Source organism: Corvus hawaiiensis, chromosome 1 (assembly GCF_020740725.1).
Source record: "Corvus hawaiiensis isolate bCorHaw1 chromosome 1, bCorHaw1.pri.cur, whole genome shotgun sequence".
Classification (NCBI taxonomy): domain Eukaryota; kingdom Metazoa; phylum Chordata; class Aves; order Passeriformes; family Corvidae; genus Corvus; species Corvus hawaiiensis.
The window spans coordinates 17,951,120-17,977,031 of record NC_063213.1 but is presented as its reverse complement, the minus strand read 5'-3'; the positions used below and the strand labels follow the sequence as shown (position 1 = coordinate 17,977,031).

The window sequence follows — 25,912 nt, the reverse complement described above, 5'->3', positions numbered from 1 at the left end:
GTTCTCATTTTTATTTTTAAGTACAAGAAATAATGATATTACAGTTGTGATACAATTTTAATGATTTTCTGGTTAATAATATATTCCTGATAATCTTTAAAATAGAAGCGTCTGTCTTTCAGCAAATTCTCCTATCTTCACTAGCATACTACAGTGTGCATTTCAGTGTTGTTACATTTGCAGGTAAGATTTGGATTTTACACTGTCCAGTGCTGCATCATCAACAAGTGCTCAGATCCTCTGCTGATTCTTCAGCAGAGCTGTGCCAACATGAAATTTTTGATCATGAAGTTTTCTAGTGCAGGTAGAAACATGGCATCTGCCTTTCACTATGTGCTCATGAATTGTCTTGATTTAGAGTTTTCTTCTTTTCTCTGAAGCCAGAGGAAACTGGAAGGAAGATTTCTGTTTGGCTGTGTAAAGCATTCCTGTCCATGCTGCAGCTTCTTTGAAAACTTGCCACTGCTCCTGTAGCATCAACACAGCTCTGGTGCTGATAATAACAGGGGCACTGGAGGGAAGACTTGCTTCCAGTCTTTTACTGCTTTACCATCTGCAGCTACTCTGAGTTAGTGTGGCAAATAGAGGGAGGGTATAGCACTTTGTTTCCACTGTCCTCTCTTTAGTGGTGCTACTCAAATGAAAACATTTGATGAATATTAGGAAGGCTACCAGTTGTCTTGCTGACATACTTTGATTTGAGACCTGTGTGAAAATTAGTGGTCCAGATAGTGCTGGGAAACTTACTCTGAATATATTAATGTCAATAGGAACAGAGGGAAGCAGTCTTTGTGTATTTGTCAATTAATCACATTATTTTGATATGTATACGCAAAGACATCAAATAAAAGCATTCTTTTAGTAAGTCTTTCCTAGCAGATTGAGCACTGGGTAAGACAAATTCAATTGTGCCCTGCTGACAGCAGGGTGAGGAGTCTAGGCATTCTTCTATGACTCAGTTTCTGCATTTTCTAGGAGTAGTCAGACTGACAACTTTCTACAAAGTTTTAAGGTGTCTCCATCAAGACTCTTATATAGTGTATGGTGCCCTTTTGGTTACTTTCCCCAATGGTAGGTTTTTCTTGCTCTTTGGCTTTTGCCATGGTTAAATGGTTAAATTTCTATGGATAAGTGGGACTTGGCAGAGTTAGGTTTATGGTTGGAGTCAATGACCACAAAGGTCTTTTCCAACCTAAATGATTCTATCGTGAAGAATTTTAAAGAGTAACAGAGACTGAAACCATATGAATTAATAATAGCTTTATGACTTATCTGATTGCTGAAAACAGTTATTTTCTTGGCTACGTTACTGATTTCAAGGTACCATAGCAAAATGCAGATGTTCTTGTTCACTGTAGCTAATGTACCACTTGTGTGTGTATGTGCCTTGCTCATCTGTCTGGGCTGCATCTGAAATGATGTCAAAGGTGCAGAGGTGTGTGAGAAACACCATTTGGATGCTTTCATATATCCAAAATGGAAGCTGTTCTGCTCTATATTGAAATGACTTCCATTAGGAGGAGTTCACTTCAAGCAAAAAGTGTGTTAAGAGATACTTCTGCTTACAAAAACGCACATCAGAGCTGAAGAGACTTGGAAGGATTTCAAATCTGCTTGTGCTTTTGCATTAAATGAATGATTTCTGGTGTTTCTATTCCTCTGCCCTTGCTCCATTGCTACTGTGTCCTTTTTTGCCATTTTCCATCATACTGCCTGTTTGTCGCAGGAAGAGACCTTGAGCCTTCCTATATGGGTGACTTAAGGTGTGCTCTGTGTTCTGTTCAGTTCTGTGTCTGCAGGCACCATCTCTGCTTGGTCCATGGTTAGGAAGTGGAAGCAGGCTCTTCCCAGTTTACGTTGAATTATGCAGTTCAATTAGCTATGTTTTAGATAGCTCACTGAAGCATAACTTTCCCCTCAGCAGAGCCCTCTTCTCACAGGGCAGCTCTCTGACCTGCCTCTTGTATATGTGGTGACAGATTTTTGTGTCATTTGTGCCTTGAGGGAATTCTTGTGCTTCATGGAAGGGGAAGCGAAGAGGGCAAACCACACTTCTACACATTTTTGGGTTTTTTTACTCTGCTTAGTGTGGTGGTGGAGAGGAATCTTCTCCACGTCCCAAATATTTTTTGGGCAACAGGCCCAAATGAAAATCCTTTTCTGGTGCCAGGAAGAGCACGGCTGAGATAGCCAGAGGCTTGGTTAGCACCCCAGCCCCACACCTCTGGGGCAGGATCTGCCAGCCTCTCTGCATGGCCACCATGGTCAAACTCTTGTACCTTCCAGGGTTTTCCACGAAGGATGGTTTGTTCCCTTCTTGGAGACTTAATCTGAGTCTTGAAGATGCACGTGAACTAGTAGGGCAAGAGAGTGAAAAGCAAAATGTGAGTCTTGAAAGACTGGGGCAGCTTGGGTTTTCTGAGATGTATAAAGAAGCTTTAACATTTCTAATTTAATTTTAATTGTTAATCTCTTTATTTGCCATTAAATTCATCTTCAGCTATTCTATTTTATGTTGTTAATTTCCTTTCTTTTCTTTTTATATTTATGTCCTATGCATTAACAGTGTTATTCATTCAAAGGGTATGGCTATCAAACAAAATGAACAAATAATCAGATGGTTCAGAAACCTTTTTTTAAATTATTATTTTTAGGAAATAGGTTAAGCAGTTAATAGCTTAAAGTAAGATGGTAAGAAAGAATTGAACAACCCATTTCTCTTTGGTTTGGTCTACATTAACTCCCTCATGTTGCTTGCTATGGCTCTCATCTGCTGCCTGCAACACTTTCCCATTCCAAAGTTAACTGTTTCTTTCTTCTTGTGAGCAGAAGAGATAATGGTGAGGCCATTTGGAGAGCAAGTCAAGATCTCTAAAGTCAGTTTGTGGAAGGCTGCTTAAGCTGCTGCCACTGGAGATTGAATGTTACTCTGTCACTCCCATGCCTGAGAGTGAATAGGTGATGCAGTTCTTGTAATGCATAACTTCTCTGCTTGAAAGTTGAAATTGAGTCCATGTTTATACATTTGAATGATTCAAATTTAAAAATAAGAGTAATTATCTGTAGTGACACACTAAAGAAACTGCACTTTTCTCTCTTCAGAAACACTTTTCCTCTGGAGAATTCAACAGCAGCAGTATAAGGCAGTTGCTCTTTTCAGAATATGGGATTTCTTTCCTGGCCCTGAACTTTTATCTTGCTGAAACTAATATTTTACGATTAAGAAGACTTGGTCACATCTGGTACATCTTAAAGAGGGTTGCTTTTCCAGGAATAGCATGCAAACATGAAATCAGAATCACAAGCAGATGTTTGCTAATATGGCCATAGATAACCTTTCGGTTTCATGTTTAATTTTTATAAATAACCATCTGTAAAGAATGCAGATTAATAGAGAACAGAGATAATTTCTGTCAGCGTTAATATGTTAACTGCGCTGTGTTGCTGATGTTGTATTTATTACTGTAAACCAGCATTATTTATTATACAAAATTGTCAGCTGCTGGTTACACAAAAAGAGACGTTTTTGTCATTGCTCTTTTACAACCTGGAAATGTTTGCTTTTCTTTAAAGAACACAGGATGATCACCTGCGTCAACAAGACTGCTAATTTTGGCTTAATTCTTTCATCCATTGATAAATTACTTGTCAGAATGTTGTGGAATAGAGGGAATTTCTGGCTTTTTGTTTGCCTTTGCATTTTCAGTGAGCTTGGCATGGCTCTTGCAGTTGGGCTGGTAAAAGTGAGGTATTTGCTCCCTTGACTGCTGGCCTCAAAGAAGCATATTTTAGCCTATTAAAACAAAATCTGTTTCATAAGGCAGACCAGTAGCCTCTTATTCTCCTCTTATAATATTCTCCTTTTAACTTACTTAAATTAGTTTTGGATGGCTCAGTGTACAGATGCAGCTGAAAGGTCTCCCTGTCACTGCTGCAGCAGGAGACAAAGGCATAAGCTATGCTGCCACTGCTGCTGCCCTTCTAGAAGGGTCCTTGTCACAGTGGGACCTTAATTGGTGGCAAAATGTATTCAGATGCCATCATGGGGAAGGCATGACATAGGACAATGTCAGAAGTGTCCCTTAGCAGTAAGAGCTGGATGCTCCAAGCATGAGGCAGCTGCCATCTACTTTCTGCTGAGGTATCCAGTACGTCATGTCTTTAGGGCAGCTCTTGGTGTTGTGGGAGTTCAGGATGGGGGCGACTACTCGTGAATCTGAAAAATTATTGTTGGCAGAGTCACGTTTGGGGAGGAATGCAAGTTACCAAATCTGCTTACTCAGAGGATGAACCTTGTGAGGAAGAGGGGTGAAGTTCATTGGTGTGGTGCTGCCCAGTTTGTGCCACTTGCAGGACCCTGCAAACCCCTTCCCTCCCCTGGCTCCAGAGAGTGGTGCAGGGCCAGTCAGCAATTGGGCCGGTGGAGAAGGATGAGATGGGGTAACTGCCAAAACAGGTTAATGTGAGTAAACAATCAACCTGTAGAAGGTGTCTGTTTGGGGCTTTTTGGGGGGTGTGTTTATTTTTTTTTTTTGTTTGTTTTTAATTTTAGGAACTTTGGAACTTCTCACTTGATGATAATATTGACATTCCTCAGAAACAGAGATGCACATGAGTATAGCAAGTACATCTCAGCATCCAAATTTGCAGATGACGTAAAAGAACTGTTTGGGAAAGATAGCACAGCACTGAGAATTCATTAGAGCATTGCTTGCATTATAGTTGAAATACCTTCAAAGAGAAACTAACAATTGAAATAAGTTCAGAAGCAGAAGAGCCTTGCAGGCATTAGGGAAGGGGTGGGTAGAAGCTTATGTGCTAGCAAAATTTCTCCAGCTAGAATATTATTTTACATCCCTGTTCTGTAGTTTGCTCCCTTGGTAATTTGCAAATGGAAAATAAAATTTAGAATTATAGCTGATTAGATATTGTGAGCTCTCAACAAAGCATGTTTGTGTTCTGTATGCAATTATTACAGAGTTGCTGGGTACAACTTGGTAGATGAATCTGAGTTATCTTTTGTGTTCAAGCAATTTAGTCTCTTCTGTTGTGTATGAAGAACGAACTATGTTCTCCTCCAACTACAGCACTCTTTAAATAAAGGATATTTTGTTATTTTTTAAACCAGTAATTATTTTTCAATTTTATAGTGAAAATTATCCTAATTTAATCAAGTATAGCCTGTACAAAAGATTTTGATTTTGCCAGTAGTGATTGTATAGACTGCATTCAGGTTTAAATAAGCAGTGTTGCTATTCTCAATTCTGAAGATATAAACCCAGCTACTCTGGCTCCTTTTCTTTCTCCTGGCTCACTTATTTGTACGTGTTCAAGTACTTTGGCCCTTTCAATCCTAGATGTGAATCTGTGATTCTTGCTAACAGATTGTCTGGGCTTGTTCTGAAAAATGCCACTTATGCATCTTGATGTGGGGACAATACCAGAGCATTTTGCCAGTGCCATGTCCTTTTGATGGGGAACTGGAGCCAGGAGAGGCAGAGGCACTGGGATTCTGCCTTTTGCTTTCTCTTAGGGTAGTTTGAAGCTCACAAATGGGGCCAACCATTTGCAGATGTGACCAATGATTCCCCACTGTTAAGCAGTGTTCTTAAAACTACCTTTGTTTTGAAATTTTGAGAGAGCATAGGCTGTGTTTATCAGACTACAAGGCTTTGTGAATATGAAATGTTGTCTTTAAGATTGGGAAATATCCGTTAAACCACATAGATGCAAATTAAAGGGTAAATTGCATAATTATATCTCAGCCTTTCAGTAGATCCACATTAAGTGTTTGCTGTACTTTTAACAACGGTCATTATTTCAGGATATTGTCACATTGAACCTAAATCACATTAATGGCATTGATAATCTTTAAACTCCTATTGTTCTTGAGTGACAGAGGTAATGTTACTGTTCTTTTTTATTTTCTTGCTTCTAGATAAATTTTTTTTATTTGAAATGACTAGAACTAACAAATGGATGAAGCTTGGAAATGGATATTGGTGAAATAAAGCTGAAATAAAATTTTACAAATGCTGGGAGCTCAGTATTTCTTTGGGCATATGTCAGCATTGCCTTGTGATGGAAGGGTAGCTGATGCTTTAAGTTGGATGATTTGTGGCAGAGTAGTAGAGAGAAGACTCAGGTGCAAGAAGTATCACACTGATTATGTAGATGATTGTGGTTAGATCTATTGCTAATACAGTATCTAAATATTGCCAGTGCAGTGTATAATATGATCAGGTCTAAAGGGTTATACCATAAGCAGGTTCAATTAGAAATGTACAGGTTTGCAGTCTTTGGCTTGCAGAGTGCACAATTACAAGGCTACAAGCCACCTCTGTGGCTACTTTTGGATTTTATTTCTGCACATGACTGGATCTTAGTGCTGTTACTCACCTGTCCAAAATGAGTGTTCCCTGTCTTCAGCCTGGATGTACCCTGCAGACATCTCTGCCTGGGGAAGGGGTGAGGGTGCAATCCACCTGGAAGCTGCCTGCAACTTTAGGGAACCAGTTGGCCCAGACTCCAGCATTTTATATCCTTTTGCAGGCCAATCTGTACCAAAGTCAATCACAGTCATCACAGCTTCCCCACCTCTGGAATGCATTCATTATGTTGACATACAGACAGATCCTCCAGCAACTTCCACCTGGTGTTCTAATCTTAGGAAAAAATCACATTGCCAATCAGAGACAACTGCAAGGGAGTGGGTGCGTGTGTGTGGGGAATAGGACTCAAAGACCTGTCTTTCCTTGCTGTCACCCAGATGCTGCTGGGCATTTCTGCTGCGTTAAGAATACTTGGTTTTGAGATCATTGCAATATTTTTCTGAAGTGAATAGCTGTTAAATTGCTCATACTTCCAGCTTTAATTGCATTTTAACAAACAATGTTTTTGTTAGTCAGCCTCGATGATGTGTTGTTTGCAGGGTTTTCAGCTGTGGCTGTCTGTGGGAGGCCACCACTGCTGGTTTCCAAAGGGGCTTTGGCACATTCACTCATGACTCACTTTTTTCTTGTTTTAGGTTTCCTGAAGTTCCTGTGCTGTGATGCCCCGGAATGCCTCATGGCAGAGCCACCCGGCCGCCCCGCTGGAGCGTGGCACTCCCCTGTAGAGAGCTGGGTAAGTGAAACCTCATCCTCGGCATGGAAAATGCTGCCCGCCCACATCTCCTGTCTTCACAAAACTGGTGACATGGGCTGGTCTCATCAGCCCCTTCTTGTGTGTCTTATCACGCTCTCCTGGCTTCATGTGCATTGGAGGATGGTATGCTGGGCACGCATGTGTTTTTCTGACATGCTTTGAGGCAGTTTCTTCTGGAGAGGTGGTTATGTGTTAGATGGATAGGGAGGATATGAAGGCAGAATTGATAAGATTTGGAGATGCTCACTAAGATGTGAGTTGTGTCTTCATTGTCTCTTTTATATATATGTACATAGAAGATAAGCCTTGGGGTGAGGAAGGTGGGTTAGAGGAGGTGCATCTGAAATGCCCTATTGCTCCCCTCTTTAAAAAAATTAATTTCTGGAAAACCTATTTTTTTCTGTCATGAACACTGTTGATTTCCTTCATGTGCTATGAGCCCCATCACATCTTCCATGTAGTGCTAACATTTGATAGGTGGGACTGCCTGTTAATGGAAAAATTACTATGTGGTACTCCAGTTGTATTATTTCCCTCTTGCAAAACTAAGGTGTGGTGAGTGGCTGGGACCTCCTCTTTGACCCTCTGAGGAAGACATTTGACTGTTTCCAGGGCCTGAGTTGGGCTTGGGCCTTTCTTTATGATTTTATCAGTGTATAGGTCACTATGTCTGCTAGGGAATCCTGCTGAGACACAGAAAATCCTGCTTACGATTCTCATATTTGGGAATAAATCTAGATATTTGCATGTCAATATTTGTGGTTTTATGGATGGTTGTCAGGTATTAGACAGAACTGTGGACTTCTGGATCTAGATCCTTCTAATAGCCCTGGCAAACTTATGGGTCTAAGGGGAATCTCTAGGAATTAATCCAGCTGTCCAAGAGAAAGGACAAAAAAGTACTCACTGGCATCTGATCATTTGCTTTAATTGACAGGAAGGAGAGACATACCTGAAAAGAAATATTCTCTCTTGGTTTTTCTACAACAAAGAACTGTCTTGGGCAGTCTGAAACCTGAATATGCCAAGCAGAGCTGAGAAGAAATTATCCTGTTTTATGTAGATAATGCAGTCCAGTGCTGGGACCAGTTCCTCAGACCTTTGGTTTAAGAAACTTGCAGATTACTGATGGACTGTTGCCTTTTGGATTTCATTTAGGCTCTGATAAGAATGCATTTTGAATATCTGATTTCCCCAAGGCCAAATACTTACATTTTTGGTCTACTACTGTAGTTGCTTAGCAAGTGCCAGCTCACTTATCCAGTGGTGGACATTCATTGTTAGTGTCTGAATTAATGGGTAGAGATTCTGCTGATTTTGAAAAACTGTCTGATTCCCAGGAAATGATCTTTCAAAGCTATGTTGTTAACTGATTATTTCCTGTCTTGTCCCATCATCTTGTTTGGGAGAAGATGATTGTGAGGAAGAGGCTTTTCTGTCTAGATGCCCACGGATTCAGAGAAGTCTGAGCCTGCTGCCCTGCCTTCCCCTGGGGTGGAAACTACATGGGTGAGAGATCTGTCTGCATGGTCAGGGCTAATAAGTGATTTTGTTAAACAGGACCACTTTGTGATCTTGAAAACACTGTCTGTGTGCTGTTGTTCTGGTGTCTGAGGGGGGGTGCATTGGGGCAATGTCTCTGGGAGGACTTGCAGCAGTGATGGGTGACTGCTGTTGCTGAGAAGAAATGTGAATTGTTGTGTAATCCATGTTGATGTGAAGCTGCTTGAGAAGTCATTGTCAGCAGAGCACCATCAGTACATTGGTAACAATCACTTGGACTCATGACCAGGCCCTGTTCAGGCAATAAACATGTTGAGGCCTGTGGTTGCAATCTGTGCCCCTGGAGGGATTGTACTCTTATTTGCCTCTTGGGTAGATGATGTCAGCAATCTGCTCCTCTCATCTTGAGATCTGACCAGTGGAGTTACCTTGTCATCAGGTTTTGTGATGCTGTTAGCTCAAATGTTTGAAGCTCTTTCTGTTCATCATGCTTTGCATTCATTTCTGGTTGTCTTGAGACAGGCTGAGTTTAAATTCACCTTACTGCTGTGTTTGTAGTTCTGAGGGACAGACTCTGAGTCTCTGCAAGACACCTTCTTTGAATCTGAAGCACTTTTTTTAAGTAGGTTTAGTACTTGAAAATTACCTCCTCTTTGGGATTTTGCTTCCAGCCCAAGCTAGGAGATAGCAAAGCTTTGAAGTGGGGTCTGTGAAGGTGGTGTCTCAGTCTTTCCTTCTATGTCTGGTTAGTGACACTATAACCTTTTGTATCTGCTTTACAGAAATATTTTTTCAGGTTTTTTTTTTTTTTTAACTCTTTCCACAGTTGATTATTCACTTCATTAATTTTATTCAAAAGAGGGCACATACAGTTCAGTAGAAATTTGCCTTATGGTTATTTTTAATTGTATGAGCACTTTCCAGTAGTAGATTTTCTGGAGATCAGTTGATTCACAACCAGCCATGACTGGCATTCACTGTGGGTTGATTCTTGTTTTTTCAAATAACTGATTTTGACCAGTTTGGTTATACCAGATGAAATAGGTTCATTTTAGGCACCCTAGTCTTCAAATGAGACTGGGTATGTGGTAGGGCAGAGCTGCAGCACAGGGAAGTTTCCCAGCCTTGTCCGAACTGGTGTGGATTCTCAGCATTGAGCTGGGATTTTCCTCCAGCACAATACAGTGATTTTAGGAGCTGAAAGGAAGCTGTTGCAGTAGTTGGGCTAGCTGGAGTTGAAGGCTGTTGAGCAGCTTGAGCTGCATCAACCTGGCACTACGATACCTCTCCCTCCCTGGCACCATTCCTGGGCTTGTATTTGGACAACCCTATAAAAATGAGGGGGTTAGAGGGAATCTTGCGATTCTTCATGACTATTTATTGTTATTTTCCTGCTGCAATGGATATTCACTACATGGATTTGGCTAGTTGCATTACATGCTCATCACTTACCAAACTTGCATGTTCAGAAAGTGCTTTTCTTTTCACTTCTGCTTTTCAAATTATTGTTTTTCTGAGTGTGGTGGGGAGTGTGTGTGTGTGCTCCTGGTATCTTTTGCTTCAAATGTTCCTTCTGAGTCCTTATCTCTGCATATGTATTTATGGGTGTTTTTATTTTAAGTGCCCAAGTTGGAAATCTACTTTCCTTGATAGTGTGTCTAAGGCATTTGCACCCTGTCTTTCCTGTGCCTGTATGGATAAGCAAAACAGATGTACCTGATAAACAATTTTGACTTTCTCTCAGTCATTTAAATGAGTCAGAATTCTTTTTCATTACAGATTTTGCCTTTGCCATTGTGTTGTTCTCAGGACTGTTTTCTCTCGTTGTTTTGTTTGTCTCTGGGGTTGTGTGGTTTCTGCACTTCTCTTATGCTTTCACCTTTCTTTGAAAATCAAAGGAAACATTAGTTTATGGCACTTCTTTATCAGACCTTCCCAACTTTTTATTAATTTCCTTCCTTTCTTTCTGGGATAACTGTAAACTTTGCCCATCCTGTGGTGGGATATTTGTGTCACAGATGTTCTTGTGAGGTGCTTGAATTGTATGGGGGGAAACTGCATCCTGAACAAACACTCAATCTGCTGATCTTTTAAACTCTACCTTGTTTTTTAAAAAATTATTTTACAAAGTACACATATGTGTGAACATCTTTATCAGTCTGGATTCCTTCTCACACCTGGTAAGTCAAGAGACTTGGCACTGAGAGCATTTCTGTATTCTGCAACATTTTAGGTATATATATATATTAAGTAAATTTTGCAAAATATTCTTCTGAAGAGTGCAACATCCTGAGAGAGGCAGATGGCCTGTAAAACCAAGTACTGCAAGAGTCTTTTCACCGTCTTCTGTGCTCCAAGATGCAGTTCTTAGGAGGTCCTGGATCCTGACACGCTGAAGAGATGAAGAGGCCCCGTGTTCCTCCTTATTTTTTCACACTGGAGCAGATTCATTTACCACTCACTGTAGCCTCAGTTCTGTAGCCCTCAGCCCTAGTACATTTTTGGTGTAATCATAAAGATGTCTATTTTAATTTGAGACTTAAATTTATCTGCTCTTTGAGACGCTAGTTCCACCCTTTCCTCCCCAAGCTGTAGAAACGTTGTATCTTCACTGAAATGTCAATAAGGACACTAGCTTCCATTACAGTGACCTGAGAGGCTGGGCAGAGCATTTGCCATGGGCATGACTTGGGCAGTGTTAGCACAGTAAATGTATGATCCCTCATGGTGAGCCCCAGGGCACCATGCTTCTCCTTAGGCAATGAGGTTTTTCCCATTTTCAAGGCAGATGCATCCGCATATGAAGATGGAAACAGCCCCCAGCTTGTTGCCTGAGAAGCAGTCGTCACCCACTGGGTGTTGATTCCCACCATCAAGAGCTGAGGAGGTGTTATTTTCTTTCTTTCCCTTGTTCTATTCTTGAGGATTAACAGGACCTTCTCAGGAAGAGAAGAATGTTGTCTTTTAACAAAGACAGTCCTCCCCTGAGGTGGTATCTTGAGGAACTGCTTGATTTCTTCATCTTTGTTCCTCATAAGCTGCAAAGGTGTCTTGGACTCTGACCATCTGATTACTCCTTCCAAGAAGGATGTTTACTTTCCTCTTGAATAGGAAACGGTGGGTCTTGGACCCTCGTGAACTTGAAGAGGGTAGGTAGCTTTGCAGTGAGAACTGTAGAAGAATGTGTATTTTTAGCAGTGGGGAGTGTGATTAGGGAAACGCATTGGACCCTAGTCTGAAGTGCATTCCATTAATGTAAGACTTGAGGGCTGAACATGGCAGGTATCAGGACAGAGAGGTTTCCCATTGCTTCTGTGAGGAAGTTTTATTTGCTCAACGTCCACCAGCTAATAGTGTTTGTTATTCCTGCAGAGTTGACATCGGTCTGAGTCGTTGTGATGTGCAGGGCCTTCTGCCCAAATCAGGATGAGGTCTGATAGATATCAATTGCTTGAACCTGGGACCAACCCCTCACTTCTGCATTTTCTCCTGAGGTGTTTTGTCCCTCTCTTATTGATCAGCATTTTCAGGGGAATAGGAAACATCCCAGCCTGCACTGCTAGTGCTCCTCTGCAGAATGTTTATTGTTGGAAAGGCCTTAAATTCTCCCTCAAAGCTCCCTGCCAGTTTTGTGTCAACGCACCAGTTTCTCTCTGGATTTTCTGTTTGGTTGGCTTTCTACTGCTAACCTTTCACCTAACTCTGGGGCTGAAGTATTCCTACAGCTTTTTAGTTTTCAGGAGGGTCTAGAGATGTGCTATGAACCTCCTGATATTTTTCTGATTGCTGGCCACAGCCTGGGAGAGGTCAGTAGCATCATCTATCCTCTGCTTAATGCTGGGAGTCTCCCTTCCAGTTTCTGCCATAAACTGAGCTGTTGCTGAAGTATCAAGAGATTATTTGGCCTTTGAGTGTTGAGGGAGGCAGAAATGATTTATCAGCTTTTTTCTTGAAAATGTCTGGTGACGTGCAAGGAGCAGAATGCAGGGCTGTCAGTGTCACCCAGGTTCAGGGGAACGTATGGTGGAGCAGTGTGATGCACAAACAAATGTTGTAAAATGCAGCAGGTATCAGTCAGTAACATCTGTTACTGTGTTGTTTTAAAATTAACCTTTGGCATATCGCAGCATTTGGAAAAAAAAAATCAGTACTGGAATTTTGATGATGACACATAACATGGGGAAAATGTTACAGCAGTCAGGTTTGTCAGTGATGTTCAGATGCTTTTCTCTGTACCATTTTTATTGCTATCTTAATTTTAAATAAATTGCTCCTGTAATACATAGTCCTGACTACTTTGGGTCCAATATGACTTCAGAACAAATGTCTTCAATACAGAGATTCCTTCTGGCCTATTCTTTTTCTGTTAAAATAATCAAGATTTAAAAAGAATGCATGGAGTATGGTCATAGCTCCAGAGTGGATGTGAATGTTGAACAGTCATCATGGCAGTGCTGGAAAATACTGCTGTAAATAAAATGTACTTTCTTGGGTTTAGGGTGGGGTTTCAAAAAAGACTAAAAAAACCCACCAACCAGGTAGTTCTAGAAGGCTTGGCAGCATCTAGGCTGTACTGATTTTGATGAGTAATTATATTATTTACTCTCAGAGAAGAACATGGTTAGTAGGAACTTTGTATTGAAGATTATTTTTAACATGGTGAAAAATGTCTCATCTGTCTGTTTCTTTTCCATGTCTCTACTATTTGTGTCTTTCATTTCTTTTATTAGTAAATGAGAGGGGAAAAATGGGAATAACATCAGGAAATAGATGAAGGCACAGTAAACAGTACTATGGGAACAGTAAATAAAGCATCCGCTCTTGATTTTTCTGTGAAATCCAGAAGTAACTGGAGAAAAACACTTGTTAGATATTTTTCAACTTCTGTATCTGCTGTCACGCTTCCCCTACTTCTAAGAGTTCCTTTTTTTCTCTTTTTTTCCTCCTTTTCTCGAAACAGTTGCTTCATTGAAACCAAGACTGAAGCCTACAAAGGAGCCATAGTGAACGAATAATAAAGGACAGAGATTCCAAATGTTGTTGATCTGGGCTGGATTTTTCTGTAGCGTTTGTGCCTGGTTTGGGATCCGGATGTGACCCTTCCCGGCAGTGCATGCTTGTGAGGCTGGAGCACGGCGAGGTCGGTGCCTGCAGCTCTTCGGGCACCACTTATTTACTGCTGGGAAATTAATGTCAACACGACATGTAGTTCACCATTTTCGCAGGTGGAATGGGTCTGTGGCATAACCTAGGGATGGAGACTAGAGAATTGTTTAGCATTCTGCTTGATTATTTCTTCTTTGGTTCCCCTCCATGCCCTGTTCACACACAGATTAAGGCTCCCATTACAGCAGAGTAGCAACGTTGGGCTCTGCCTAAAGCTCTCTCTAATCCAGGCATGCATCCCATTTGGGGCTATGTGCATGCCTGTCAGGAGCTGGTGGCTAATCCCAGTCCTAGACCATAGGGCAGTGAGTAAAGCAGTGCTGAGTCTGAAGGCAGCATTGTGATACTGATTTGGAGCCAGGGCACAAACCCGATACAGCTGCGGTCAGCAATGGGGCCCCCAAATCCTGCTATTCTCAGTAGCGTGCTTCCTGACACTTCCCTTCTCCTGAGGTATGTACCAGGGAGCTGGTGGCTAGTGGATATATGATTTATGGCTTGCAGATCAAGGCTTGCCAGTGGTATCCTGGAGGTTTGTTTGCTGTTCCAAGCTTGTCACTGCAAAATGGTATTAAATGGGAAATAAAAATGGAGAGGTTTTTTTAAACATGAAAGATTTTAAGCAAAACCCATATAGCTGTCTGCCAACTTTTAATGTTTTTATTCCTTTAATATTAAGGGCTAAAAGTCTATTGTTTTGGGTTTTTTGGGGGGCTTTTTAAAAGTACGTGAGTCTCTTCTGCAAACATCAGACTTGAAGAACTAAGACTTTGAAAGAGCCAGATGATATTGTGAGACTCTGGAGGGAAAAATATGATGCTTATAACACTGTAGATAGCTCCTTAAAGTACTCCCTCTGCTTCCACATCCCTTTATTCTGGGACATGAAAGAGAAACCTGAGCCAATACAGGATTACAGAACTAGGTTACAAACCTGAAGCTAGGCTTCAGGTTTAAATTTATTTTATATGCTTATTTTGGTTTAAAAATTGTATGCATCTGGAAAACCGTCTCTCCCCATGAGAGTTCTTCCTTTCAAGTAATTAATGCAAGACAGTAAGCAGCAGAGACAATGAATTGTAAAATTTCATTGCTGGTTTACAACAAGAATTTGAACCTCATCCATCTGTCATCAAAAAAAACCCAAAAAAGCCTTTCAAACAACAGATGGTCTCGTAACTAAAACAGATCTGAATTCTGGCAGACAGGGTGAGAAATGTGCATTGTGAGAATAGGGGAAACACTGCACTGGGAAATGTTCATCTTGGTGGAATGCTCCTGCTGTGAATACCTTTGCTAGTTCTGCCTTGCACGATAGTGATCGTCAGAGGGCACAATCAGTAACTTCCATTCCAGCACAGCTTGTACGCTCTTTTTCTGAAAGGTGCCATTTCCTAATAGGTATTTTATGAGCAACTTTGGTGCACTTTGTGCATGTTAATAACAAGGGCTTCTGCATAGGAAGGATTTAATTCTAATTGGAAATCATGGATTAGCATTGCAAGAACCTCCTTCAAAATAAAACTCTCTACTTACAGTGCACGGTTTATGCACAAGCATTTGGTCTTATGGGTGCTCTCTAGCAAGATACTTAAATTAACAACCCAATTAATAAATAATGCCAGCTCTCCATCATTTAATGGTACTTTGAACGACAGCAAAAAAAATCCCCAAACTTGCTAGAGGCTGATTTCTGCCTATTACTCTGCTTTGTGTTTTACCTAGGTGAAGTTGTAGCTGTACAAATTCATTCAGGATTCATTCTCTCTAGGAATCCTTGAGTTATTTAATGAGATTCACTGGCTGCAGTGGATAAGTAAACTCAGTGCTGCTTGCATGTGTGCCACAGATACCACTGATAATTGAAATTCCTAGGGGCTGTCTGTGCCTCTTGCATGAGGTTTGGAGTTCAGTAGCCCAGCACACTATTAAAATTGCTTTTGTGACTGTTCACTAAAAATCACATTGAGCCTTCTCTCAGGCAGCAGAAATGCTCTCTGGAGTTATTTTAGCCTCTTCATTGATATCTAGCAGTTTTTTCAATAATACATAGTGGGAAATTCTCTCAGTTGAAAAATACAGTAGTAGTACAACACATCCACATTTTAACTATTTTAGGCCTAGTCTTTAGTCCATCCTATGTTTAAAAACAGGTTAGAAATCTGAAGACAAGATTTTGATAACTACAATTGCTTGTGTCCCAAAAAGCAGGAAGATGATCATGAACAGCAAAGTCAGTAGCATCATGTGGAGTCTTTGGGTGGGAGCCTTCTTTATGCAGTGTAGTGCTGGTTTGTGCTGCTGACTGAAGCAGAAAGCTGGGGATACTCTGTGCAGTCCCTTGGGATGAGTTTTATGCCAGAGAGGCAGCACTTGCCATGCAAATAGAGGAAAAGCCAAACAAAAATCTTTTGCATGATTGATGAATATGTTGTTTGGTTGAAGAGAGCCATCCTTCTTGTCCACATCTCTTCTAGTAGTACTTCCTTTTAGCGTTGTTCTGTCTCTTGCATGCATGCAACATGAGTTAAAAAAAATGGGTACAGCAAATACCTTTAAAACTATCCCAAGGAAAGGAATACAACTGCCCAACCTGATAACTCTCTCTTCTGGCTATTTAACCGAATGATCTACATCAGAAGATGTGAAAAACCTTGAAACAGTGCTGTATACTTAGGAAGGCTTCTTCCAGAGCCCATCAATATTTTTATTATACCCAGGGACCTGAGAACAGTCATAGCTCCTGCAGTCTTCATCCTCATACGTACCCAACATAATACTTAGGAGAATCTGAAGGTATGTGAGCTTTTAGTCTCACTAAAATATATTAATAAAAGATGTGAATATTGGCATGTGGGCTTTTCTTGCACTGGTGATACAGTTCTGTGTCTATTATATCAATGTGCTTTAAAAATAATTCCTTATAATGCATGTCATTACATTTCAGTGACCCACAGACTGAAATGTTCTTAGCTTGATAAGTAAAATATTAGAAGGAAGAGATCCAGTTTCAAATCTAATCTCTGCCTTACAGCAGAATTTGAACTGTGACATCTCACCTTGGGAGCATTTGTGAAGCTGTGGCTAGAGGGTCTCCCTCGATGCTGTACTGAAGGTACATCCTTTGGCATCAGTAACAGTTTTGTGGAGCAGTGGTACTGCTTGGTTTTGTTTGTTGTGACCTCTGGGGCACTGCCTGGAAGAAGCGAACCCCTGTCCACCCCTTGTGTTTATATTCTGGTGCAGAGCCCCAAAGGTAAGGTGAAAGGGGAGTCCTGCAGCACTTGGTACTCCAGAGTATACTCCACAAGGATGGGGGATATGTGCTTAGGATCCCTGTAGGTTACGGGGGTTCTGGGGTCCTGTCGGGACGGCCGGACGTAGACGGTGACGGATGGAGACGAGAGATCTCTATAGGCAGGTCTTGGGACACAGTCGGTTTATTGTAAAGGGCGTGGGTATTGGGGCACTGCTCAGAGCTGGTAGACTCAGCTCTGAGCAGGCCCAAGAGAGCAAGAGAGTGAACGGGTGAGAGAGAGAGAGAGAGAGAGTAGGAGCAAGAGTAGAAGTGGAAGAGAGGAATGAATAGAAGAGAGAATGAATAGAAGTGAGAATGAGAATGAGAATGTCTGAAGTCCTGGTTACAATACAATAAATCATCTTCTGCACTGAATATTCTAATTGTCACTAACCAATCTAATACAAGATACAAATCCTATAGCATTTACATACAGCCTATAAGAGTTCTTATATTACCATAGAGTGTTACATCTTAACTTCTAAAAACTACTCTTTGGACCCCTTCTGCTGAGCTAGTAGGGTCTGCTCTGACCCTTGGACCTGTTTGCAAGCAGAGGGTATTGTTCCATCAAGAGGGGATTACTTCAGTGGCCATACCATTCTTTTCTAGTTGTTCAGTAACTAAGACCTGGTATTTCAAAAGTGGCTTTCATTTCGATGTTGCCTGTAGTTTTCATATTCCCAAAATCTTTTGTCAGGCAATCATATTTCCAAGGCTTTCCTGTTTCATCTTCCCCAACAGATCCCCTAATGATGGGAAGGAATTGTATCCATGGACCAGCAACCTGCTCTAGTGGAAGATGTCCCTGCCCATGGAAGGGGGGATTGGAACGAAATGATCTTTAAGGTCCCTCCCAATCCAAGCCATTCTGTGATGTTCTGCACAGGTCTTAAGTTTGATAGTTAAAAGAACAAGATGATGCCCCATTTTTCTCCAGCTCCTCTTAGCTACAGTCTTGCACAAGTGAAATGTCACAGGACTTGCAGCCATCTGAAGCAGAGTCACCTCCTCTGGCTGGAGTGAGGTCCAGCTGTCCACTCTCTTCTGCCTGTGTTGGGACTGGATGCACAGACCTGAATTTCAGGGGCTCCATTTTCCAGCTGAAACCCACACCATTTCCTGCTGCAGCCTGTCCTACAGTGATATACCTTGTTTCGTGTCAAAGTTTAGACTTCAGGTTTTCTTTTTATTTTGGTGAAATGCCAACTTGAAGGGTTCCTGAGCTTGTGTGCACTGCTTTCTATGTGATACAGCTACCAAATAAAATCAATAAAAATTGAAGAGCTCTGGGTGTAGTGTTGAGGTACAGTTTGGCATGAGTATGTTAACGTATACTTGGTTTTCCTTATTGTCTGTTTCATTGTTTCATATTTGCTTTTGTTTAAGTATTTAACCCTATTTAAAATTAATCTTGCTCCTCTTTGAGACCTTTGTATATGTTGATCTGCTGTGATGTTTCTCATGGCAATTTCTTGGTTCTTTTTAGGTAAGCACCTGTCCAGATTAGTCATCACTGCTGCAGCACTTTCCTCAGATGGGTAATGCATGTTGGGTTTTGAGGACAAGATAATCAGAAAAGCTTGATTTCTGCCAGAATAGAACAGCTTCCTCCCTCTCCTTTGACTTTCTGCTAACAAATCACATCACACTGCTGTTGGCAGTGGGAGGACTGTAGGGTAGGAGGGCAGCCGAGCCCACAGCGCTGCTGTGGGATGCGGAGATGAGCCCCAGAGAGGACGTGTAGAGCTGGCACAGCCCCACTTTCCAGATGTGGACCCTGATCCTTTAGTCACATCTCTGGTATGCTGTGGCAGTGCTTATGCTGAGTGGTGAAGCTACAGAATCCAGTGCATGTGGATGTTGTGGTTTGAAAGTTTACCTCTAGTTTTCTGTCAATCCAGTGCAAACATTGCTGTAAGAAGCTGTTTATTGTCCATGCAGCTCCAGGAGTGCCTTCAGATCGCATTTCAATGTTGAATTTTTTTGTGGTCAGTCAGAACGTGCTATGTTTGTCACAACTATTTTATTCAGGTCTGCTAATGGATTCAAGAAGAAAATGAATTTTGCAATTCCATGCATGTCTCAGAATCTTTCTCAGACTTTATCAGAGCCTGAACCCAGCTCCCTGGCTGTTGTCATTCACACCTCTCAAGAGTGCATTTGTCAGGCTGCTGATGCAGTAATTTCTTGGAAATATTAGTGGAAAAATGAGGTTTGGAGGGAAGATCAGGCTTCTAGTCTTGAGATAGGAGTAGTAAAGGAACGAAGAAGTAGAAATTCATAGGCATTTTTGCTGTCATAGATTTCTGTGAAGTTCTTGAAGGAAAATGAGTTCTAGGTCACATTTAGACATGTGGGTTTTTTTTCTTTTCTTAAAAGGACAAAATTGAAATCTTTTGAAAATCTGTTAAGGCATCATGTCTGAGGACCACAGCCCCTGAAGGACCTCGTCTCTCATTTAATTTCTCCATAAGATGTTGTATTATAGATCTTATATCTATATATTAAATTTTCTTGAGATCTTATTATGCATTATTTATATTTATATTTATGTTTAAGATATTTCTGTGTTAAGGCATCTCTCATGCATCCAAGAGCAATTTTTAGTTACTAAGTAAGTAATATGGTGAATATTTTTCAGAATGTGGTGCTGCTTAGAAATTTTATATCTTTAGTATGTTGTGTAGGGATACCTTTGTAGTAAGTATTCCATGTAAGTTAAATTGTAGATTGAGGAACAAGATCCTGCATTAGCAAGCTAAAATTCTGCAGGCTCATTCTTTGCTAAACCCTAGCCTTTCATGGAAAAGGCAATTGAAAAGGGAGAAAAAGCCCTGCGGTTATCTTACAGCAAAGGATTAAAACTAACCCACCCTGGTCTGGGAAACTGTGTGGCCATGAGGGAAAGGGTGATAAATTCAGCTGACTTTAATTTGCCAGAAGTCATCCTGTCTTCTCCTTTAATATTAGCTGTTGGAGAGCTGTGATTAAGTGTTCTTCCTCCTGATAAGGGCTCACTGAGAAGTGGCTGACAGGTAGAAACAGCAGCCAAACTGCTGCATGTTTTAGAAGGTGTTTGCTGACGGCTGGCATCTCTTGTCAGCACTGTTGATAAGCGCTAATGCAAACAGCCACCCAGAATTTGTCTGGCAGCCCTGTGAAGGGCCGGATGAATTGTGCTATGCACAATGTGCTAATTGTCACAAATTGGCTACTCTTGGTGGGGAATGACAGGGTGAGAGTGTATGGTGGGTTTTTTTATAGTCTAGTTGTTGCATACTTAGCTTGTACCAGTTTTATTCTGAGAACAGGCATTTAGAATTTTTTTGTACATTGGCACGAAAGGGAATTTTTGTTAACCTCAGAAATACTGTTGATTAACTATAGTATAAAATTCAAAGCAGTTTTATTTAAAACTAATTGAAAAGTGCAAGAAAAAGTTCTGGAATGTACTATGAAGAACTTTTTTATTGCTGAAGTGTTTTAAAAATATTTTAGGAAATATTTATTTTTCCTTTCCAAGACCTTTTAAAGTCAGAAATTCCTTCTATCCAAAAAGGACCTGGCCTCCAAAAGCTGACAATAGAGTGTCCCCTTACATCCCCTCAGAAATAGGTGGAATATCTTCTTTCTTCTCAAAAGGCAGAGCCTGTTGTTTTTTCATTTGCTACCCTCCCACATCAACACTAAAATACTGTTAGAACAGCTCAAGCCCACAAGATGGGGGTATAAGGAATCATATACAGAAACGGGCAGGAGACTGAATGTGTGTGTGCTCTGTGTGAAAGCATTTAGGAGAATGAAGCCCTTCTGTTTAAGGGGGAGGTGAGGCACTGGTCAGCTGTGTTTGGAATAGATGGAGGGGCTGTGGCTTTCCTGATGTGGAGGTGACCCTGTGGCACCTGATGCTGTGCACCAGCCCTGCTGCATGGTGGGGGCACTGGTGTGGTACCCCCCAGCAGCTGCCACTAGGAGTGATCGTAGTGACCCATCTGACTTTGACAGCACTCAGCTTTAGGCTGCAGGGCAGACACAGCATATGTTTCTGAATATCTTTTCTTTTCATGGTCAGGAACTACAAGGCCCTTCTAACACTGTCCAGAGAGGTGGGAATGGAGACAGGAGGTTTGCTTACTGTTCCTGTTACAGCATATAAGCATCCTGGCACAGTAAGTGCTGCCTCTGCTTGTCCCAAGCTAAAGACATATAAGAAATGCAGGTTCATGCTACTATCTGCTTGTCCTTTCCCAGCCAATTTATGATTTAGATCCTAGGAGCCTGCTGGGTACACTCATTTCTCTTTGAAATACAAAGCTGTTGCCTTTCTTCTTTTGTCCAGCTGCAATTCAGGAAGAAGAATGAGGGAGGGACACAGGCACAGCACCTGTGAATCCAAATGTGAGGGCATGAATGTTTCACGGTATTATTCTTTGCTATAATATAGCAAATAATAAAGTGCTCTGTAGTAATAACACTACATGTTTGCTGTGCTGGGGAAATTGGCAAACACTGAGAGAAGGAAGAGTATTAAGAGAAAACAGTAGCTTGGCATGTTTGGTTTCTGTGCAGGAGCCCCAGGAAATGAGGAGAGTGAATAAACAGAAGCAAGAAGATCCTGTATAGTCAAATTGTGCTAAATTGCCTTGACAATTGAAAGAAGGTGAATGGAGAGGGCAGGATGTTCAGAAGGATTTGAACAGCACCTAAGGCAGGAAACAAAGAAAGATGCTTAGCAATTGAAAGGGTATTGGGGTCTTTTTTTTGTTTCATTTTGTTGCAGTTGCTTTTTTTCCTAAAGTTTTTAGTCTATTATATTCCCAGTGGTAGAATCCTGTATTGCTCTTTCATCTAGCAAAAATGATGGTTACAGTAATGGTTGCTGTAATACTGTGTGAAGCATGAGAGAAATGTGAGAACAGTTTGAAGGAAAAATAAGTTTATTCTGATTAAGAAAATCAGTGGATGGATTACCATTCAACTTCATGAAGCAGAGCTGCATGCACTGCTTATTTACTTAGTCTTTTTTTTTCTTTTTCTTTTTTCCCCCTTTTTTAAAGGGGAGTATTAAATGTCAGGAAACAATTGTTATATAATCTTTGAAGAATCAGGCTCTTTTGAGTTGTTTAACTTTATAGATTTAATCTGGTTTAAATGACAATTAATTCTTAGGTGAGTCCATAAAAGTGCTTTAGAGGTAACCCTGATTTTACTATTTATTTAGTTAAGTTTTTCCTAATATAGACTTTCTTTTGTGGTTTTCTACTGGCTTTCAGCATAAACAGCACACAAATATTAGAGATGCAGTCTCTTAGAATAAACCTTTTAATCAGCATTTTTGGCTGCTTAGTTCTGAATTCACCATTTGTGGCCTTTTCTTGCAAGCACTGCTAGGCTTGCTAAGGCTCTGTGGTCTTGGTAATGACCACAGGAGCTTTCAGGAGCAGTGAGTTGCCCTGTGGGCTGTGATCTGAGCCTCTGCACATCTCCCTGTTCTCTGGTGGGCCATACAGAAAACAGAACTGCTTGTGTTTCCACAATAGTGATTATACCCTCTTAGCTCTGTGCTCAGTGTCTGTGAGCGCCATGTGCACATGGATTCGGGTGCCTAAGACAAGATTAAGTGCAACTGACCTGTTGTTGGCCAAATATATTTGGGTTGGGTTTCTGTCTGGGCTTTCTTGCCCTTCTCAGAAGCTACAGAAGTTCTCAGCAGCAGAGATGCTCTGTGGGAGAGTCAAAGCTTGGAGGTTGTACAGAGCACTCTTGTTTTTTTGTGAAGATGTGACATTTCTTACCCATGTGGTCATATGGTTTGGACTTTAGAAGGAATGTTCTCGTCTCCAAATCAGGTATGCTGGTACTCATTTGCGTGCTGGGACTCTGATCACAGGTTGTTAGTCCTCCATCATGTTACAGCATCAGTGCTCTCTTTGTAATACAGGTGTTCCACCTGTGGGACAAACATTTTCTGACATGTCTTAAAGAGCCATTGGGAATGAAGTGGGATTGAGGGAGAAATGTAATGTTTCATGCAATGCAGGAGCTGGGATTAGGTGGTTGAATAGTCCTTCCTGGCCTTACCTCTATGAAATAGATCTGTTTTGCTGAGGACTTTGAGGACTGATTTAGCACTGTGCCCAGCAGAAAGAGATGGCACAGTTTGGAGGCATTTTCCAAGCTAACTAGCAAGATGGAATAACTTCCAGTTGCACAAATCATTAGAGGTCTCCAGTGGTATTCAGAGACTTCTTAAGAAGGTGGAATAAAATGGGCCTTGTCCTTTTGTTGTAGCTGCTGAAAGATTGTCAGAGGCATTCCTCAAATAAAATGTGACCCCTCCCCCCATCTTTCTCTTATGCAGTTTTAACTTGAAGATTTATGCTGTCAGAGCTGTACATCAGTTTTCATTTTTGATGAGTTTATTTGCTGCTTTTACTACATGCTTACATGTTTTAAAAGATTTTGGAGCTGTACTTCAAAGTTGTACTTTGATCAGATGCCAGAAGTTATTAGCAGCCCCTCGCCTCTATTATACTATAAAACTAACGCATACAGGAATTAATGACTTTTGTGTCTGAAATTTCACAATAGTTTGCTAAATTTGACGTTAGTAATGAAGTGCAGGTTCATTGCGATGTCCTTCAAAGTACGGTACAGAGTAACTTGCTTCAACACAAAACCTGTATGAAGTGAGGCTGAGCGTAAGGAAGACTCTTCCCTACTCCTAATATACTAGGTGGTGATGTAGTCTGTGTTCTGAATGTCTGGTAGGCGCTCCAAACTCCTGTTCTAATAATTTCCATGTAAAAATGGAAAAAAACCCACTGTTTCCTCAGCTGGTACAAAAATTCAGGTTTAGGTTCTGTTGCCTACTGTCAAACAGAACTTAAGTTTGGTAGTTAACAGTGGTTTAAAACAGTTTTTCTCTAAATACTGTTTCAAAAAGACACAATTTTGCAATGCCATTTGCATTTTTTACTGGTTTTCTTTAAAAAGGTTATATTAATGTCTTATTATAAAAAAAAATATTCTGAAAAGTGCCCTCTGTGCAGCAAAAGTTACCTCAAGCTAAACAAAAATTCCTATTTCCACATTAAAGAAAAATAACCCAGAGAAGTGCAGATCACCAGGAAGAAGAACTGAATATTCTAGGCTCAATTTATTTTGTCTGCTGAAGTTAAATAACTGCTTCAGGTGAACCCAGATTTTAGTGGAATTGAAGACTCAGTCTCAATCTGCAGGAGTTTTGGAGATTTTTGACCTCCAAATGTTCTGCACGTTGCAGTGTTTGAATGAAGACAACAACAAACTTTGCAAGCCTTCTATTTTCCTGGCTTAGCTGTTTCCCTCCTTCTCCTTCTTGATGTCCTCTGCTGTTCCCGGATGCATTAGAAAGAACGTGCATCTTCCTGCTTTTCTGCTGGTCACCGTAAACTTGAGCCATGGACCCGTGGACACTTAATGCTGTGTGAAGGGGTCACAAAGTCACAAAGGAGTGTGGTGTCACCTGCAGGTGGCTATTGGCTACTGGCTGTGATAGGGATGTTGAAATGCTTTGATTGAGTTCTGGTAGCTATTGAGATTTTACCCAGTTGCTTGTGTTGCTATCTGCAGTTTCATCTCCAGGTCTTGTGATTGTGGGAGATGCAGCATTAGTACCACAAGTGCCAATAATTCCTTGCCCTTGTCATTACTGAAAAATGCGAATATGTGAAGATCAAATAAAAACCCCTCTGAATTTCCTTTACTAAACCCCACCTTTTTCTTTAGTCATGATATTTTTTCCAATGCGTAGGCTTGGGAACACTGTTTAAAATCAGTGAACAGCATAAACATGCTGGTTTTATGTGCTGATTTTGTAAGTTGGGGACCTGACTCCCTTAATTTTCAGTGAATAAAGAGCTTTATATGATGAAACTGCTTAATGGTGAACTGATTTTTCTCATTGGTGGGAAACCATTTTTGTTCATTCTCACTGTGGTTGTGACTCTGTCAGAACTGTCAGAAAGCAGTTGAGATGTGCAGGGAAATGTCCATTTTGTATTAGATTCATAACTCTGCTTTCAAATGGTCTAGTCCAGATGCCATACAATAATGTATATAGAAAAGAGAATATATATTAATTGCATTATTATTCAAAGGATAGGCAAATCTACTGTGCCATACATCAGTTTTGTAGTCTTGCACTCTGCACATACCAAATCTGAAAGTAAATATTTTGAGATCTGGTCATAATTTTGTTCACCTTCTCAAAACCTATCTGCACTTTTAAGTTGAACTGAAATGATTTTTCCCCAAAGACATCTTCACTTACAAGCTTTCTGATGTGACAAAGAAATTAGCACTCACCTAGTAAGTCTGGAGATAAACTAGATGAAGCAATTTGCTGAAAATTGTTTTGGAAAATACTACAGTGTGAATGTTGTGCAGTTCTCAGAACTTTCAATGATCCTGATCATTGATTATATTTTGATAAATTGAATCTTCTACACTAAAATAGTTTAAATTTTTTTAAATGTGTACTTTATGTGAAACTGTATCAGTCTTGTCATTACTCCTTGTTGACTAATCTTGCCTTAACTGAGGCACTATGAAGCCCAAGTACCAAGAAACATGGCTGTAAGACATGGTGAAAAGGACTCTGCTGCTGATGTGTCTACCCAAGTGAAATGGGAAAGCATTTACCAGTCTTCTCTTTTTCTACCTGTTTTTTTTTAAATGCATTGGAGGGGGCAAACATAACATATCCTCTGTCTTTTCTGGGGCATGGTCATGCTCTGGTTAGCTAAATTTCAT

The 25,912-nt window shown here is 40.8% G+C and overlaps 1 protein-coding gene across 1 annotated transcript in view; it reads left to right on the top strand.

Moving 5' to 3' along the window:
• Window positions 1-25,912, top strand: part of KIAA1217 (KIAA1217 ortholog) — a 366,730-nt gene that overhangs the window by 14,351 nt on the left and 326,467 nt on the right. The window contains exon 2 of the mRNA XM_048294948.1: window positions 7,028-7,125. Within this exon, the coding sequence (XP_048150905.1) occupies window positions 7,062-7,125 (64 nt within the window). The 5' untranslated portion in view covers window positions 7,028-7,061. The remainder of the gene's footprint in view (window positions 1-7,027; window positions 7,126-25,912) is intronic.